General features: G+C 40.4%; 1 protein-coding gene across 9 annotated transcripts in view; it reads left to right on the forward strand.

Annotated features, from left to right (window-relative positions):
- The window catches only part of CDC42BPA (CDC42 binding protein kinase alpha), a 247,697-nt gene that overhangs the window by 64,183 nt on the left and 166,391 nt on the right, over positions 1–17,123 (forward strand). For all 9 annotated transcript variants that reach the window (XM_040451888.1, XM_040451895.1, XM_040451889.1 and 6 more), the window contains exon 5: positions 11,399–11,492. In XM_040451888.1, coding sequence (XP_040307822.1) covers positions 11,399–11,492 — 94 coding nt within the window. The remainder of the gene's footprint in view (positions 1–11,398; positions 11,493–17,123) is intronic.

Here is a 17,123-nt window from a genome sequence, read left to right on the forward strand (position 1 = left end):
TTTTTTTTTTTTTTTTTTTTTTTTTTTTTTTTTTTGAGAGAGAGAGAGCATAAGCTGGGGAGAAGGCCAGAGGGGGAGAGAGAGAGTCTTAAGCAGGCTTCACACTCAGTGGAGAGCCTGATGGTGGGACTCGATCCCACAACCCTGGGATCATGATCTGAGCCGAAATCAAGAGTCAGATGCTTAACTGACAGAGCCACCCAGGCTCCCTAAAATATGTGACTGTTTAAAGAAATTTGTTTTGGTAGATACTTGATGAATGCATATGTAATATGTGTGACAACTATAACATAATGGATAGATAGGGCATAACAAATGTTAATATAATTATAGAACCTTGGAGTTTTTTTGTTTTTGTTTTTTTTTAGAGGAAAAAGTCCTGTGGTGACAAAACAAGTAAGTGACAGGGAAAGGAAAACTAGTTTATCATCAGACTTTTCAACCACAAAACTTTATGACAGGAAAAAAGTGTGTTCAATATTTATGATACCCCAGAAAAGAGAACACGAACATAATCAACTTTCAGGTATAAAAAGCACACACAGCAGTGTTGTCAACTTGCAGGAGCCTGGGGAACGTTGTTCCCATGAATTCTTCCTGAAGAATCTGGAATATTCCATGAGAGAATGAGCTACAGACAACCAAAATGACCAGAGAGACCTTAGCTTAAGGATTGGCGTTGCTCATTAAATAGTCAGTTATGGATTAAAACAGGAAAAAAGAGGGAGACTGAACAGTATTGATGGCTGCATACTCTAATAATGGACATTTAATAGAACTATAAAGGTCAGTGGTGATAACTGGGAGAATTTATGCAGATTTTTTTTCAAATTGTCTTCAGTATAATTTTGGGGTAGTATTCGTTGTGTTATGTTTGAGATTGTTGAGTGAAAATGTGAAATAAAACAAGTGAGTGATTATGGAGTACTCTAATTCTGTTGTCCCCTGTGTCCTTGAGAATCCGGCCTCTTGGTATAGAAAAAAAGGAGATACCGAGAAAACAGAAGAGGACAAGTATGAACTCTGTACTTCTGAATTTGAATTGGCAGGATCAGAATGAACTTCTGAGGTTTCCATAATTTGCAAGAAGGACTCACAGAATTGCTGAACACTTTCCTGCTTACATTTTATTGCGTAGAAAAGGTACAGATGGAAACCAGCCAAGGGAAGAAGCGTGTAGGGCGGAGTCCAGGGGAGCGTCTGTCGTCCTCTCCCCGTGGAGCTGGGAACAGCTCTACTTACCTGCCATTCGTGGGTGACGGTAGGCACCAGGACTGTTAACCAAGCAAGTGCCCCTGAGCGTTGGGTTTCCGGAGTTTTGGGGGCTCAGCGTACGGTCTGCATGATTGACCTTTCCCTGAAGTTGGGATGATACCGTTAGTTTCCGGTCCCTTCCAGAGGTAAAACTGATACCGTGTGGCCCAGGTAAATTACATCACAAATTACACTGTTAGATTGTCTGGTGGCCAGAGCCTCCAGGCAAAGACACACCGATCAGGCATGATACTCCAGTGGCCTAGAGATCACCTCCCAGCGGCCGAAGCAAAGGCCAGACCTTTCATTGCGTTTGTTCTTCGTGACACAGGCCACCCCGTGGCCTTAACGCAAGGCTCTCTGAGAGCAAAGCGATCGTATTTGTTTGGGCGTCTACATTTAGTATAGCGTTTGTATCAGCCGTAGTGTAAATATGTTTGTCATTTAACCACAAACCCATTCTATACGGTCATTACATACACTTGCATATTTTTGTACTAATTTAATTATTTGTTTCTCCCTTTATTACTGTTTTTGCTGTATGATAAACTTGTGCAGAACTCTTCCATGTAGAGACCAGCTGATGGTTAGCTGAATCTACTTCTTCAGGCTGGTCGTTTTATCAGATCCTGTGGAGGCTTTAACCAAATCTCCTAATACGTTTAGTTATCGGTATCAGTATTATCCTAAGACCTGTTTACACAGCAGGGCTGAATCTCAATCTCCCAGGCCGGGGTTACACCATGTGGCAGTAGACGTGACTTGACAATAAGAGCCAAGGCACTAGCACATTCCTGGTGTCCCCGTGAGGCATTAACCCTCTAGACCATCATCACATCACGTGATTAAACGTCTCCCAGAATGATGCCACCCAGGTTTGCGCATTCCCCTTTGACTGTGTCCCGTCCCCAAAGCAGAAGCATCTTGGCAACACATGCCTTCACCACTTTAAGTGTCTGGTGTCATTGAGCTAAGGGGCAATAACCTCTTCTGCTCTGAGCCTCTCACAAAGCATCAGTGTGATGTTGGGTTTCCCTCATTGCGTAACCCATTTATTGATGCCTTTAGCCCTAGTTATTCCTCCTCCTCTCCATTTATCATTTCGTTTTGCCCAAACTATTCCACCCCTGGAAGGGATGTTCAGCTTGACCACTGTGCTGGCCCAAATGCCAGCAGCAACATTCGTTTCGCAAATGCCTCCCTCTCAGTGCATTCTTTCAGTGCAGAGTTAGATGCAGAAATTGTGGGCTAGCTCAACCACCTGGCAGTCCAGCAGTATTCCCTGCCTAGCTTGGTTTTGCCAGGCGGGGTAAGGTGTAACCCACCCCACCAGGACCGTAAGAATTCTGACATTAAGGTTTAAAGGCATAGGTAGAGTTCCTCACTTAGGAACCATCGTCGGTTTTGGTGCCGACAGGTGCAGCCCTGGTCCTGGGACCCTGCTTCAGATGGGGTGGGTGAGGTGAGGAGGGAAGAATTCTATCACCCTCTGAGCTTCCTCCCTCACTTCCTCATTCCCCGGGGAGAGCGGAATATGCAAATGTGTACTTGTTCTATATCAAGCAAGTCTGATTCAAGGATCCTAGGATCCTTTTTTTTTTTTTTTTTTTTTTTTTAAATCACTATTAGGGCATTTTGTTTTGTTTTGCCTTGAAATTTACTTTGCTTGGTAAAATATAAATACACCAGTCTTTCAGTAATGGTATTCATATCCTCTAATTTTCTTTCACCTTATTTTTATTCTTTTCAGTTTGAGCATTTCTTGGGTATGTAGCAATTAGTTGTTTTTACTTGCTGACCTAAAAAAAAAAGCTGTGACTGTCACTTCAAACACTGCATGGAAAATAGAAAGTACTAAATAAGCACTAGGTGTTATTTTTATCAAGACAGAAGAGGTACAAAGAAATGAGAGTAGGAATAGAACTGTAAGCAAGTATGTTGTAGGCTTAAAAAATAGTAAGAGTATTGTGAGCAACTGTACTCCAGTAAATTTGAAAATGTGGATGAAATGTGCATTAGAAAAATATAAGCCACTGCAATGTACTTGGGAAGAAATAGAGATTATCTGAATACCCTGAGAACATTTAAGGAAACTGAGTCTGTAATGGAAAGTTCCCCTTCCACAAAACTTCACTCTCATCTATTTTTAGGCATTTGGTGCCTTGTCTCCTTGATTTTTAAAATTGAAATACGCGTCAAGTTAACACAGGAGTTAAGTGTGCAGTGAAGAGTTTTGACAGTGGATACATCTGGGTAACCGCCTTTGCAGTCAAGATGTAGAATGTTTTTTTTTTATCACCCTGCAAATGTCCTAGTGCTCTTTTCCGTGAACATCTTCTTTCTGTTTCTCCAGTCACTAGCTCTGGTTTCTGTCACCAGAACTTAGGGTTACCTGTTCTGGAACTTCTTACAAATAGGATTATACGTCATGTATTCTTTTCTGTCTGATGTCTTTTTATCCACATAAGGTTTTTGAGATTCATTCAGTTCGATGTATGTGTCAATAGATTTTTCTTTATTGGTGAGTGGTCTTCCATTGTACAAACGTATGATGGTTTATCTGCTGTTGATGTCATTTGTGTTTTTCCCACTTTTGAGCCTTTACAGTAGAGCTGCTGTGAACCTTCTTTTACTCCACGTGGTTTCATGGATGAGTTCTCTTTTACTTTTAAGAAAGTGATAACTGAATCCTATATAAATTGTTTCAGGAAGTTTGAGAATTTTTAAAAATCTATTTCCCTCACTTTATGATGGTAGTGAAATCTTGATCACAAAGCTTGAAAAGGAGGATGGTACAAGGGGCAAACGTTAGTGTGGTGCAGTGTCCCTTATGAATAGAAGAGCAGGAATCATCAAGAAAAAATGGAATCAGATTTAGCGTGTATGTGTTTTTCAATACTAATAAGACAGACTTATTTTTCGATTTAATGTCTCTGAAATTGGAGTGCTTTTTTAAAAGAAATGGCTTCTAAAATTATAGTTGCCAGTGTATTCTCTCTTGTAGCTGCACTTGACGTAGTGATGCCTCTTTACAATTGGTGGAATTTTAGACTCCGTGATATGTGGTACAACAAACAAGTATGACCACGTGGGTTTCATCCCAGGCTACAAGGGAGTTTCAGCATTACAACATCTATTAGTGTAATATACTATATTAGTACATTGAAGGAGGAAAACCATAAAATAATCTCAATACCGAAAATGGCAACAACATTGAATATCCATTCCTGATACTTTTAGCAATTTGGGTGTAGAAGATAATTCTCATAACCTAATACTGAATTTTTTTCCCCCTAGTATTGAATTTCTATTGAAAATCTAAGCCAAGGACTGTACTTAATGGCGAAACATTAGGAACATTCCCATTAAAATTGGAAGCAAAATAGGGCCCCTGGGTGGCTCAGTCGCTTGAGCGTCTGATTCAGCTCAGGTCATGATCCCAGGGTCGTGAGACCCAGCCCCACGTCAGGCTCCTTGCTGAGCTCAGAGCCTGCTTGTGTGTGTGTGTGTGTGTGTGTGTGTGTGTGTGTGTGTCTGTCTGTCTGTCTGTCTGTCTGTCTCCCTCTCCTCCCTCCCCTTCCCCTGCCCCCCCCATGTTCCTCTCCCCCACTTGCACGCATGCTTTCTCTAAAAAAATTAAAACGAAAAACTTTTTAAAAATTGGAAGCGAAGGAAGAATGATTCTATGAAGAAAATCCCATTCACAGTAGCACCAAAACTGTAAGGCACCTAAAACCATAGGTAATAAACATTACGGATATAAAATAAATACATAGATGTATAGTTGCTAAAAGATAGCTATATAGCTATATAGGTAATAAAAGCTCTCTGCAGAAAAAAAATTCAGTATTATTGAAAGACCTAAAAGAATCCTCATCAGTAAGATATAATGTATACTTAAATGGGAAGAGTCTGATTATAAAGACATCAGTTCTCTTTAGATTAATATATGAAAATCATTGTGATCCCTGACAAAATCTCAGTGTGTTTTATGGACCCTGTTAAGCTAATCCTAGCATTCATCTGGAAGAGCCATGAGAATTTAAAAACTTGGTCTGCTGGTGTGGAGGGGTCCTTATAGAGCTTCCGTAGTTAAGTGTGGTGTTGGTCCAGGTGTAGACATAGACACAGGGTCATCACGTATCTAATGTTGCCTGGATCAGTTCCAGATTATGTTGATTGATCTGGCAGTTGTTTGTCGGTTTCCTTTGACTCCAACGACTGTTCAGGGAAATAGCTTTAGGAAGTTCTGAAAGAAATCCACTTGATCTGCAGCCTGCGTGGTATTAGAAGTCAGTGGTATTGGGACAGAAGGAGATAGGGCCCTCATCTCACACTACATGCGAACACTTACTCCAGGGAGAGACTAAAGACTTGAAGTGAAAAGTAAAACCTTAAAACTTACAGAAGGAAATATGGGACGCTCCCCTTAGGACCTCGGGGAGAAGGTAAGGGAGATTTCCCAGGACAAAACCCACAAATCGCGAGAATAGAATTGTGGTTGCCAGGGGCTGGAGAAATAAGGGAGAGGGTGGTAAAAGAGCACAAACTTTCAGTTAGAAGATGAATGAGGTCCGAGAAGCTGATGTATTATAACATGGCGACTAGTTGATGATACTGTATTATATAACCCAGCTTTTCTAACAGAGTTGAATTTAAGTGTTTACCAAAAAAAACCCACCCAAAACAAAAGTAAACACGTGATGGGTGTGTTACTTAACTCCGCGAGATGTATATGTAAGTCACATTGTCATGTTGTATACTTTAAATATATGGCAGTTTCGTTTGTCAATTATATCTCACAAAAGTTGAAAATAGTGAAAAAGACAAAAACACAAATTACAAATTAGAAGACTACATTGACATTAAATAAAATTTTTTTGGGGGGGCGCCTGGGTGGCTCAGTCAGTTAAGCGTCCGACTTAGCTCAGGTCACGATCTTGTGGTCCATGAGTTCGAGCCCCGCGTCGGGCTCTGGGCTGATGGCTCAGAGCCTGGAGCCTGCTTCCGATTCTGTGTCTCCCTCTCTCTCTGTCCTTCCCCCATTCATGCTCTGTCTCTCTCTGTCTCAAAAATAAATAAACGTTAAAAAAAATAATAATTTTTTTTTTTACAAATTGGATATTATAAACAATGAGGAAAAACATGCCCACATGCTGAGAGATTTGTAACACGTGCAACCTAAGTTTGAGTAAACAATTCCTGAATATTAACCAAAACCCAAAGCAAACCACACACACACAGTGTAAAAAAAAAAAATGGCTAAGGATATTAACTGGCATTTTACAGAAGAGGAACGTGAGACGAAAAAGATTCTTAACCTTAATAGTAATCACAGTTGTGAAGTTGAAGACACACAGGGTAGAATTCTAGAATTCCATTTCTGGTTACACAGCCTGGAGATACGTTCACAGGTAAGCACCAGGAGACATTTATGAAAATATGCATTTCAGAATTTTGTAAACTAGCAAAATAGAACCCTACAACAATCTGAAATTGTTGGAAACAAGCTAATTCTATAATCAGGAGAATTGAGAAGTTCGGTATTTGAAAGTAGTCCATATGACAATTAAAACTAATAGACTGGAACAATGTGTATCAACGTGGATAATACGTTTCAGAAACAATATTAGTATAAAACCAAGTTGCACAGGCTACACACAGTTTGGTATCAATTACAAAGTTTAAAGACATTCAGAAAAATACATAGTCTTAATGGTTGCATATATGTGTACTAATAACATAAATGGCGGATACAGTAAACAGGGTAGTGTTGCTAACCTCTCGGGAGTGGGGGGAAGGAGATGATACGGGAGGGAAATGGGATACTTAGGGAGAGTCAGTACCGTTCTGGTAAATATTTTCCGTTACACTGTTTATTATTTGTTATAAATATAAATACAATTTGTTTGTCTAATTAGGTTTTAATATTTCCTTTCTTTAAAATATTAATGATTATGGCGGCGCCTGGGTGGCTCAGTCGGTTGAGCGTCCGACTTTGGCTCAGGTCATGATCTTGTATTCGTGGGTTCAAGCCCCGTGTCGGGCTGTGTGCTGACAGCTCGAAGCCTGGAGTCTGCTTCGGATTCTGTGTCTCCTGCTCTCTCTGCCCCTCCCCCGCTTGTGCTCCGTGTCTCTCTCTCTCTCTCTCTCTCTCTCTCAAAAATAAAAATATACATAAAAAATATTTTAAAAATGATGATTATGAATCCTTTCACTATTTTCCTTTTCTGTAATTCTTTTAGTCTTCTTTAACATCTGAGAACTAGGAAGCATAAGAGACTCTTAAAAACTGAGAACAAACTGAGGGTTGATGGGGGGTGGGAGGGAGGGGAGGGTGGGTGATGGGTATTGGGGAGGGCACCTTTTGGGATGAGCACTGGGTGTTGTATGGAAACCAATTTGACAATAAATTTCATATATTGAAAAAAAAAGAAATCACAGAAAATATTGAAATACAAATTGTCATATTAAAAAAGTAAAAAATAAAATCTGAGAACTAGGGCTGCCTGGGTGGCTCAGTCGGTTAAGTGTCCACCTTTGGCTCAGGTCATGATCTCACGGCCTATGGGTTCGGGCCCCACATCAGGCTCTGTGCTGACAGCTCCGAGCCTGAAGCCTGCTTCTGATTCCGTGTCTTCCTCTGTCTCTGCCCCTCCAGTGCTCACACTCTCTCGATCTCAAAAATAAATAAACATAAAAAAATTTTGTTAATCTGAGAAATACACCAGGAGCAGTTATGTGTAGTAATTATACAGCTTTTTTTTTTTTTTGAGAGCACAAGGGAGAGGGGCAGAGAGAGAGAATCTAAAGCAGGCTTCATGCTCAGCGTGGAGCCTAACAGTGGTCTCTTATCTCAGCGACCATGAGATCATGACCAGAGTGAAAATAAAGAGTTGGACACTTAACCATCTGAGCCCCAGGTGCCTCAGCTTAATATATATTTTTCTAAAGTTTGTTTACTTAGAGAGTGTGAGCTGGGGAGGGGCGGGGGGGGAGAGGGAGAGAGAGAGAGAGGGAGAGAGAGAAGCCCAAGCAGGCTCCACATTGCCAGCACGGAGCCCAATGTGGGGCTCGAACCCACAGACTGTGAGATCATGACCTGAGCTGAAATCCAGAGTCGGATGCTGAACTGACTGAGCCACCCAGGTGCCCCACTATCTCTTAAAATAAAAATATAATACATTTTTTATAGTCATCTAAAAATGATTTAGGTAATTTCTAAGGGTCCTCTAGCACTAAAGTATAGTTCTTTGATGTTTCCAAGCAACAGAAGAATATTTTTTTAATATGCCACTCTGACAGTTCAGGGTGAATTCAGACATTGAGGATAATGAAGCCAATTTCCTATAAAAGTTGTGGTTGTTTTTCAGTGCATCTATCCTTTCTCTGTCCTCCACAACAGGTGTCACCAAGCTTTTTCTGTAAAGAGTCAGACAGGAAATATTTTAGGCTTTGAAAGCCACACTGTAGTCAGTGCTACTTGCTTCTGCTGTCATAGTGGGAAAGCCAACAGAGACAGTACTTACAAGTGAACGGAAGCGACTTTGTTTACAACAAAACTTTATTTTCAACAACAGGCAATGGGCTGGACTTAGCCTGTGTGTCAGTATTTGCCATATTGTGGTGTATTGCACACAGAAATGTCTTCAGTCCTACTATCCCGATTGTAGATGAGAAAATTGAGGTATAGAAACCTTGAGTGGTATCATTCCAGTTAAAATGACCCTAGTTGAGGACACAGATCTACAAAAATGTTGCTAAGGCCAATGCCAGAGAGACTGCTGCCTATGTTTTCTTCTAGCTTTATGGTTTCAGGTCTCACATTTAGGTCTTTAATCCATTTTGAGTTTATTTTTGTGTACAGTGTGAGAAAGTGTCCAGTTTCATTCTTTTGCATGGTGCTGTCCAGTTTTCCCAACACCATTGGTTGTATAGAGTGTCTTTTCCCTGTTGTGTATTCCTGCCTCCTTTGTTGTAGATTAAGTGACCACATAAGCTTGGGTTTATTTGCTCCCTATCCTGTTCCGTACATCTGTCTGTTGTTGTGTCCATACCATACCGTTTGATTATTACATCTTTGTAGTATAGCTTGAAATCTAGGATCATGATACCTCCAGCTTTGTTCTGAGTAGGTCTCCTCAAGAAAGGGAAACAAAAGAATAAATTATGGGGGCTACATCAAAATAAAAAGGTTTTGAGGTGCCTGGGTGGCTCAGTCGGTTAAGCGTCCTACTTCGGCTCAGGTCATGATCTCACAGTTTGTGGGTTCAAGCTCCGTGTTGAGCTCTGCGCTGACAGCTCGGAGCCTGGAGTTGCTTCGGATTCTGTGTCTCCCTTTCTCTTTGCCCTTTCCCCGCTCACGCTGTCTCTCTCTCTCTCTCTTTCTCAAAAATAAACATTAAAAAAAAAAAAAAAAAGCTTTTGCACAGCAAAGGAAACTATCAACAAGACAAAAAGGCAACCTGTTAAATGGGAGAAGATATTTGTTAGTGATACGTCCAATAAGGAGCAAATCTCCAAAATATAGAGAGAATGCCTCCAGCTTAGTAACAAAAAACCAAACTATCTACTTAAAACATGGGCATAAGCACTAAATGGACATTTTTCACGAGAGTCATATAGAGATGCTGAACATGAAGAGGTACCGAACATCACTCATCATCCGGGAAATGCAAATCCAAACCACAACAAGATGTTACGGTATCCCTGTTGGGATGGCTGGAATCCAAAAAGACAAGAAATAACAGGTTTTGGTGAGGGCGTAGAGAAAAAGGAATGCTCGTGCGCTACTGTAAACTGGTGCAGGCACTGTGGAAAACATTGGGGAAGGGGTGTTCCTAAAGGAATTAAAACCAGAGATACCGTATAATCCAGTAATAACATTCCTGGGTATTTAGCCAAAGAAAACGGAAACACTAATTTGAAAAGATACGTGCACCCTTATGTTTATTACAACATTATTTATAATAGCCAAGATATGGAAGCAGCCCAGGTATCCACTGATAGATGATTGGATGAAGAAGATGTACATACATAGAGCGGATTGTTACTTAACCATAAACAGAATGTGATTTAGCCATTTGTGACAAGATGGATATACCTGAAGAGTATTATGCTAAGTGAGATCAGAGAAAGACAAGCGTCCTGTAATTTCATTTCTGTGTAGATCTAAAAAACAAAACAAATGAACAAAGAAAGAAACAAAAAAACAGATGCTTAAATACAGAGAATGCACTGATGGTTGTCAGAGGTGAGGTGTGTGGGGGGTTAGGTGAAATAGGTAAATGGTATTAAGAGGTACAAACCTCCAGTTATAAAATAAACAAGTCAAGGAAAGAAATGCGAAAGAAAATGACCCTAACCACATGGTAATGGAATTCTTTTTGCATATATGATGTTCATAGAAGATTCTTTTTCTTCCTCACCAGGTAGAATACATGGAGAGGGTCTAATCTCTTAATTTTTCACAAGTTTTACCTTGTGATTAGAAAACGCGTTGCTGGGTCTTTACAGGAATCGTTTTACGTATGATTTTTGCCAAGGTTTGCAACACTTTTCCTTTTTCAAATGTAGAAACAGATACAAAAACTGGTGTGATGTGATTTGTTAACTAGATTTGGATACCTTACAAGCATATCACGTAAATTACTACCAAGCGGTGTGTCAGATGAATTTCAAAATCAGCTTTATGAAGCAATGTCTTTGGAATTACTTTGAACTGAAATAATTAGAAATTTATTTATTATGAGGTCGAGGAAGCGTATTTTTCCCTCTCCAATTTCATGGCCTAGAGGATAGTTTGTTTTGTGTGTGTCAAGACATCATGGTCTTCTCCGTGTATTGAAAGTAGGCCTAACGTGGTCATACTGGAATCTGTGCTCATTATATAGTTAATTCAACCTGAATGAAAACTGCCAAAAAGTTTTTATCTCCAGGAGAACCCTGAAAGTGCGTGTGTTTAAGGAAGTTTTCGTTATGAATCGGAGCCAGGATTTGAACCCATAAAGTTTAGTCAAATAGGTGTTCTTAGAGTATTGATTTTAAAAGAAGTTGAAGTTTTCAAATAAAATTTTGTCTTACCAAATAAATGGTTCAGTTCCCCCCCCCCCCCACTAAAAATTGACCATATCTATCTTTTCAGGGACATCAAACCTGACAACATATTGATGGACATGAATGGACATATTCGGTTAGCAGATTTTGGTTCTTGTCTGAAGCTGATGGAAGATGGAACGGTAAATAAAGCTAAATCTGAAGTCATTTCATCCATAGATCTCCCCCTTGCTACTTGTCCTCTTTATCTGCTTTAGAATCCACGTATTTATAGTAGTTAACTGTCCATCCACCCGTCCGTCCGTCCATCCATCCTTTTGACTTTCTCCGCGCCACCTTTTCCTACAACAGCGTTTAGGCATACTGACTCATAATAGGGTTTGTTTATAAAGTCCTTGGCCATTTTCACTGTGTATGTTAGTGGTGGTAAGATTGATACAGTGCGTCTTTTAGGAGAACTTTGTGTCTTCTTTAGAGGGACTGTTGATTGCACTTGAGATATTTTCACAGTTTTAGAGAAGGGAATGAAGTCGGTCCCAGATGGAAGAAGAAAACGTGGCTCCTTCCTCACCTTTATTTTTTTCATCTTTCTTCCCTAGTTGTCTAGTTTTTGTTTTGAGGGACAATGTTCAACAAATGAATGCTTTACTCAGGATAGGCTCTATGTGGATTCAGTTTTACGTGACCATTTGGTTTAGTTGTCCTAACCCTACATCTTTCAGCTGTTTTCTTTCACGTACATAGAAGTCTATATGCCCCAATTTATTCTCTGTTTTGTCTTGTTTTATTTTGCTTGCTTTTCAACTTCCTGGCTATATAGCAGAGGTCCAAATGTAAGTAATTTCAGTTGGCAGGCGCTGTTTTTGAGAGCAAAGGCCATGAAAATTTCCTATTATTCTGGATCAGTAATTTGACTTCTGAAAATTTATCCTAAGAAGATATCTTGAAAAAAGTAGATTATATGACTTCTGCCTCTGGTCATGATGAAAGGAGTGATTGGTTCCAAATTGTCCTCTCACTATAAACAACTATAAAAACGTACGTGGGGCGCCTGGGTGGTGCAGTCAGTGAAGCGTAAAACTTCGGCTCAGGTCTGATCTCACCGTTTGTGAGTTCGAGCCCCACGTCAGGCTCTGTGCTGACAGCTCAGAGCCTGGCGCCTGCCTTGGATTCTGTGTCTCCTTCTCTCTCTGCACCTCTCCCGCTTGCACTCTGTCTCCGTCTCTCTCTCAAAAGTAAATAAACATTAAAAAAGAAAAATTGGTGACAATACCAAATGCTGACAAGAATGTGAAGTCTGTCACTCACACATTACTGGAGGCAATGTGAAACGGTACAGACACCATAAAAAAGCTTAGTGGTGTCTTAAAAAAAATAAGCATGCAATCACCCTGTGATCCAGGAATTGCACACCTGGTGTTTATTCCAGAAAAATAAAAATTTGCATTCCCACAAAAACTGTACATTTATGAATGGTGACAGAAGCTTTATTTGTAATAGCCCCAAATTGGAAAACCAGATGTCCTTCTGATGGTTGGTTAAAGAAACTGGTACAGAGGTGCCCCGCCCCAGGGGTTTAGTCAGTTAAAGCATCCATCTCTTTAAATTTTTTTTTTTTTTCCTCAACATTTATTTATTTTTGGGACAGAGAGAGACAGAGCATGAACGGGGGAGGGGCAGAGAGAGAGGGAGACACAGCATCGGAAACAGGCTCCAGGCTCCGAGCCATCAGCCCAGAGCCCGACGCGGGGCTCGAACTCACGGACCGCGAGATCGTGACCTGGCTGAAGTCGGACGCTCAACCGACTGCGCCACCCAGGCGCCCCAAAGCATCCATCTCTTGATCTCAGCTCAGGTGTTGATCTCAGGGTCGTGCGTTCAAGCCCCGAGTTGATGAATCTTAGACTTCCTGTAAATCTGCCCTCCAAGGGTGTAATTGTAAGCTAACCCTTGTTCAAGGAGATCAGGAAGTATTTTTTTTTTTTATCTTCTTCTACAAGAATTAGTATCTTCAGAGAAAGATAACAGGATCCGTGCTCTGTGCTCCAACAGCTTACTGACAGTGACCAGCGTTCAATCAGAAATCACCAAACCAAACAAAAATGGGGACACGATAGGGATTACGATACAGAGTTAAAAAATAGAAGCAGTCAGGGGCACCTGGGTGGCCCAGTTGGTTGAATGTTTGACTCTTGATTTTGGCTCAGGTCGTGACTAAACAATTAAAATACAGCCTTGAAGATTGTTCAGGTAAGAAATCTCATCAGAGAAAGAAATCAAATAGACCCTTTATTTTTTAAAAAAATTTAATGTTTGTTTTTGAGAAACACAGAGCACAAGCAGGGGAGGGGCAGAGAGAGAGGGAGACACAGAATCTGAAGCAGGCTCCAGGCTCTGAGCTGTCCGCACGGAGCCTGACACGGGGCTCGAATTCACGAGCCATGAGATCATGACTCGATCTGAAGTCGGGTCACCCAGCTAAGCCACTCAGGTGTCCCTCAAATAGACCTTTTAGAACTTGAAAAGTATAGTAATAGAAATTTAAAAAATTCACAGGAGGAGGTTAATTCAGGTTAGAGATATGAGAAGAAAGTGCCAGTGAGTTTGAAGACAGGTCAAAAGAGATGATCCAGTCTGAAGAATAGAGAGAAAAAGACTGAAGCAAAATAAATAGAGGCTCAGGGATCCATAGGATTGGAATACTAGAAGAAGAGAGTGAAACAGGAGTAGGAAAACTTTGTAGGATTGGTGATTTTTACCAAATATGATGAAAACATAAATCTAAGAATCTTAGTGTATCTCAAGTTTATAAAAGGGACCCCACTTGTACACAATTAAGCTCCTGAAAATGAAACATAAGAGAAAAAATTGAAAGCCGCCAGAATTGAAAACATGTTCATAGTTTGGGAACATGGTAAGAATAACCACAGCTCTCTTGTCAGAAATAATGAAATGATGTCTTTGCAATGCTGAACGGAAAAAAAATGTGTAAACCAAGAGTTCTATGTCAAGCAGAGATATTATTCAAAAATGAAGGTGAATAAAAGACATTTTCAGTTACATAAAAGATGAGACATTAATCTCCAGCAGGCCTGGATACTAAGCAGTGTCCTTTAATCCAAAGGAGATGAATGATACCATTTGCATACTTAGATCGGTGGGATAAAGAATATCAGATATGATCAATAAGATAGGTAGGATAAAGACAGAAGACTATATTTCTTTGGAATGTGCATAAAAGGCATCCGATGACTGTTAAAAGCAAAAATAATAACACTGTCACGTGGGGTTATGATATACGTGGAAGTAACACAAACCACGTGAAATGGTCTGTGGAATCACACTGCTCGAGAATACCTGCTGTATGTGAGACGGGAAGTGGGCAGTAGATCGTGCCAGGCATGACACGAGAAGGGAGAAATCGCAGGGTGGTCTTGCTGAGTTGAGAAACCACAGATCAAAGTCAGGAGGCTGTGGCATCAGGAAGTTGTGGATCAGAATCTTAGAGAGGAGAGAGTCACACGGAAGAAGAATTCCCTGGAAAGAGCTAGCGTTTCCCCACTTCCGCATGTTATCCGCTCCTTAGACTCACAGCTGGGACTCTGATTCGCAGCCTTCCAGATCCCTGTGCATCCCAGGATGCAGTGCGTACCGTTTCTGTCCGCAGGAGTCACCCCCGATCAGGTTTATTCCTGAAATCGTGGTGCGTCTTCCCAATCATTCATTCTTTATTGATGACCTCAAAATAAATTTCCTGGACATAACAGCAGGTTTATCCTCCATTTAAAAAATTATAATGAGGGGCTCCAGGGGCTCCATGTAGAAAATTATAATGAGGGGCTACGACTTTGACTCAGGTCATGATCTCACGGTTGGTGAGTTCAAGCCCTGCGTCGGGCTCTGCACTGACAGCCTAGAGCCTGCTTCGGGTTCTGCCCCTCCCTCCCTCCCTCTCTCAAAAATAAATAAACATTTAAAAATTTTTAAAAATTATAACGAGTAAGCCTTTGTACTAGTTTTCTTTCCATTTAATTTCTTTTTCCTTGAAGCGATCTATATGTATTTTAAGAAGGGTTATTGTAAAAACTGCATTCTTGTGTCCTGTTGTTTCTACTCTGGATCTCTTTTGCTAAAGGAAGACACTTACAGACTTCTGGCTTTTCTTCTGTCGTTTCTTTTACTTACGTATTTCTGGTTACCATATTTTGCTACTATCTTTTGATTATTTAGTTTTAGATTTACCTGTTAATTTCCTACCGTGGAAAATTTCCTACCGTCTCATCCAACCCATACGCTTTCGTCTTCCTAGTGTAAGTATCACAGTCTTTCCTCAAATCCTATTCAGTTATGATTTTATACAAAATATTGTTCATAGTGCTGCCATGTGGTTTATTTTAATTATAATTATTTTCTTGAACAGCTTTTTGTTGTCCTTGGAGTAAGTGACCACTTTGCCTGGTTTTCTGTGTAATCCTTGCCAGTTTATCCCCAAACTCTCCACCCTGTAATTCCTCTCTCTCTCAGACACATTAAGTCACTTAGCGGTTCCCTTTTATCTTTTGGAGATGGCTACCCTAGAGCCTTGCCACCCCCCTTTCTAATCTGGACTGTTCTGTTGGCCTGTCGTAGCACAGTCATGCCACTACTGTCCTACCCCTCATCATGGGATTAGCTGCACGGCTCTGTAGTGGTACCTCCTCTGTCTCCTGGGTCCCGTGTGTGGCTTTCTTTCCCCCCTGGTAGTAGCTGCCTGAGAAGGGTTCTGGGGAAGTAAATATTTTATCATCTTGCACATCTTAAAAATGGCATCACTTCTACCCTCATACTTGATTGATAATTTATTTGGGCATAGTATTATAGATTTGAAATTATACCTAGCAGGCATTGCCTTGTCTTCTAATTTACTGTGGAGACATCTGTCGACATTGTAGTTCTCAATTCTTCTATTGTAACCCTCCCCACCCCCACCTTATCTGGAAGCTTGTGGAAAATTTGTCCCAGGGTTCTGAAATGTTATGATTATATGACTTTGGATAGGATTTATTTATCACCTGGGCAGCTGCCTCAATTTTAACCTTTCCCAAATTTTATGACTTTCCAAGTCAAGTGTCACCTTGCTTTTTGGCTCTCACCTGCAAGTTAAAACTCTGCCATCTTACTCACTACATGTCTTTATAAGAAGTCAGTTTCTGGGAGAGATGTCCTGCTGTAATTCCTTTTCTTCTCAAATTGTCTCGGCTCTCCTTGGCCATTTGTTTTTCCATATGATCGTTGGGATTATATTCTTGGTTTATATACATACGTGTACACACATACAAATACCCCTTCACAAACAAGCTTGTAGACCTGCATTGAATATAGAGGTTGATTTGGGGGAAATTTATGTCCATAACATGGAATCTTGCCTTCCATAAATATGGTGTCTCTCCCCTTTGTTTTAGGTTCTCCTTTATGTCTGTTTTTGAAGTTTTATCATTATGTTCACCGTAAATCCATGACCTTAATTTGTTAAGCTCGTTCCTAGGCATACTGTGGATTTTTGGGGGCATGGAGCATTATAAATGATAACTTTAAAAAGTTTCCAGTTTAATGGCTTGTTACTTTTGTTGAGGACCAAGTTGATTTTTGTATACTCATCTTGAACCTAGCAAGCTCACCAAATTTCTTATTCAAAATAATTTGTAGATTCTTCTAGATTTTCTATATAGACAGTCATATGATCCACAAGTAATAATCAGCTTCGGGCTTTGTCTTCTCCATTCCTTACATGTGCTATTTTTTACCCTTATGCAGTGATCTTCAGTCTAGTATTA

The sequence above is a fragment of the Herpailurus yagouaroundi genome, unplaced genomic scaffold, assembly GCF_014898765.1.
Source record: "Herpailurus yagouaroundi ecotype Mexico unplaced genomic scaffold, PumYag 205, whole genome shotgun sequence".
NCBI lineage: Eukaryota > Metazoa > Chordata > Mammalia > Carnivora > Felidae > Herpailurus > Herpailurus yagouaroundi.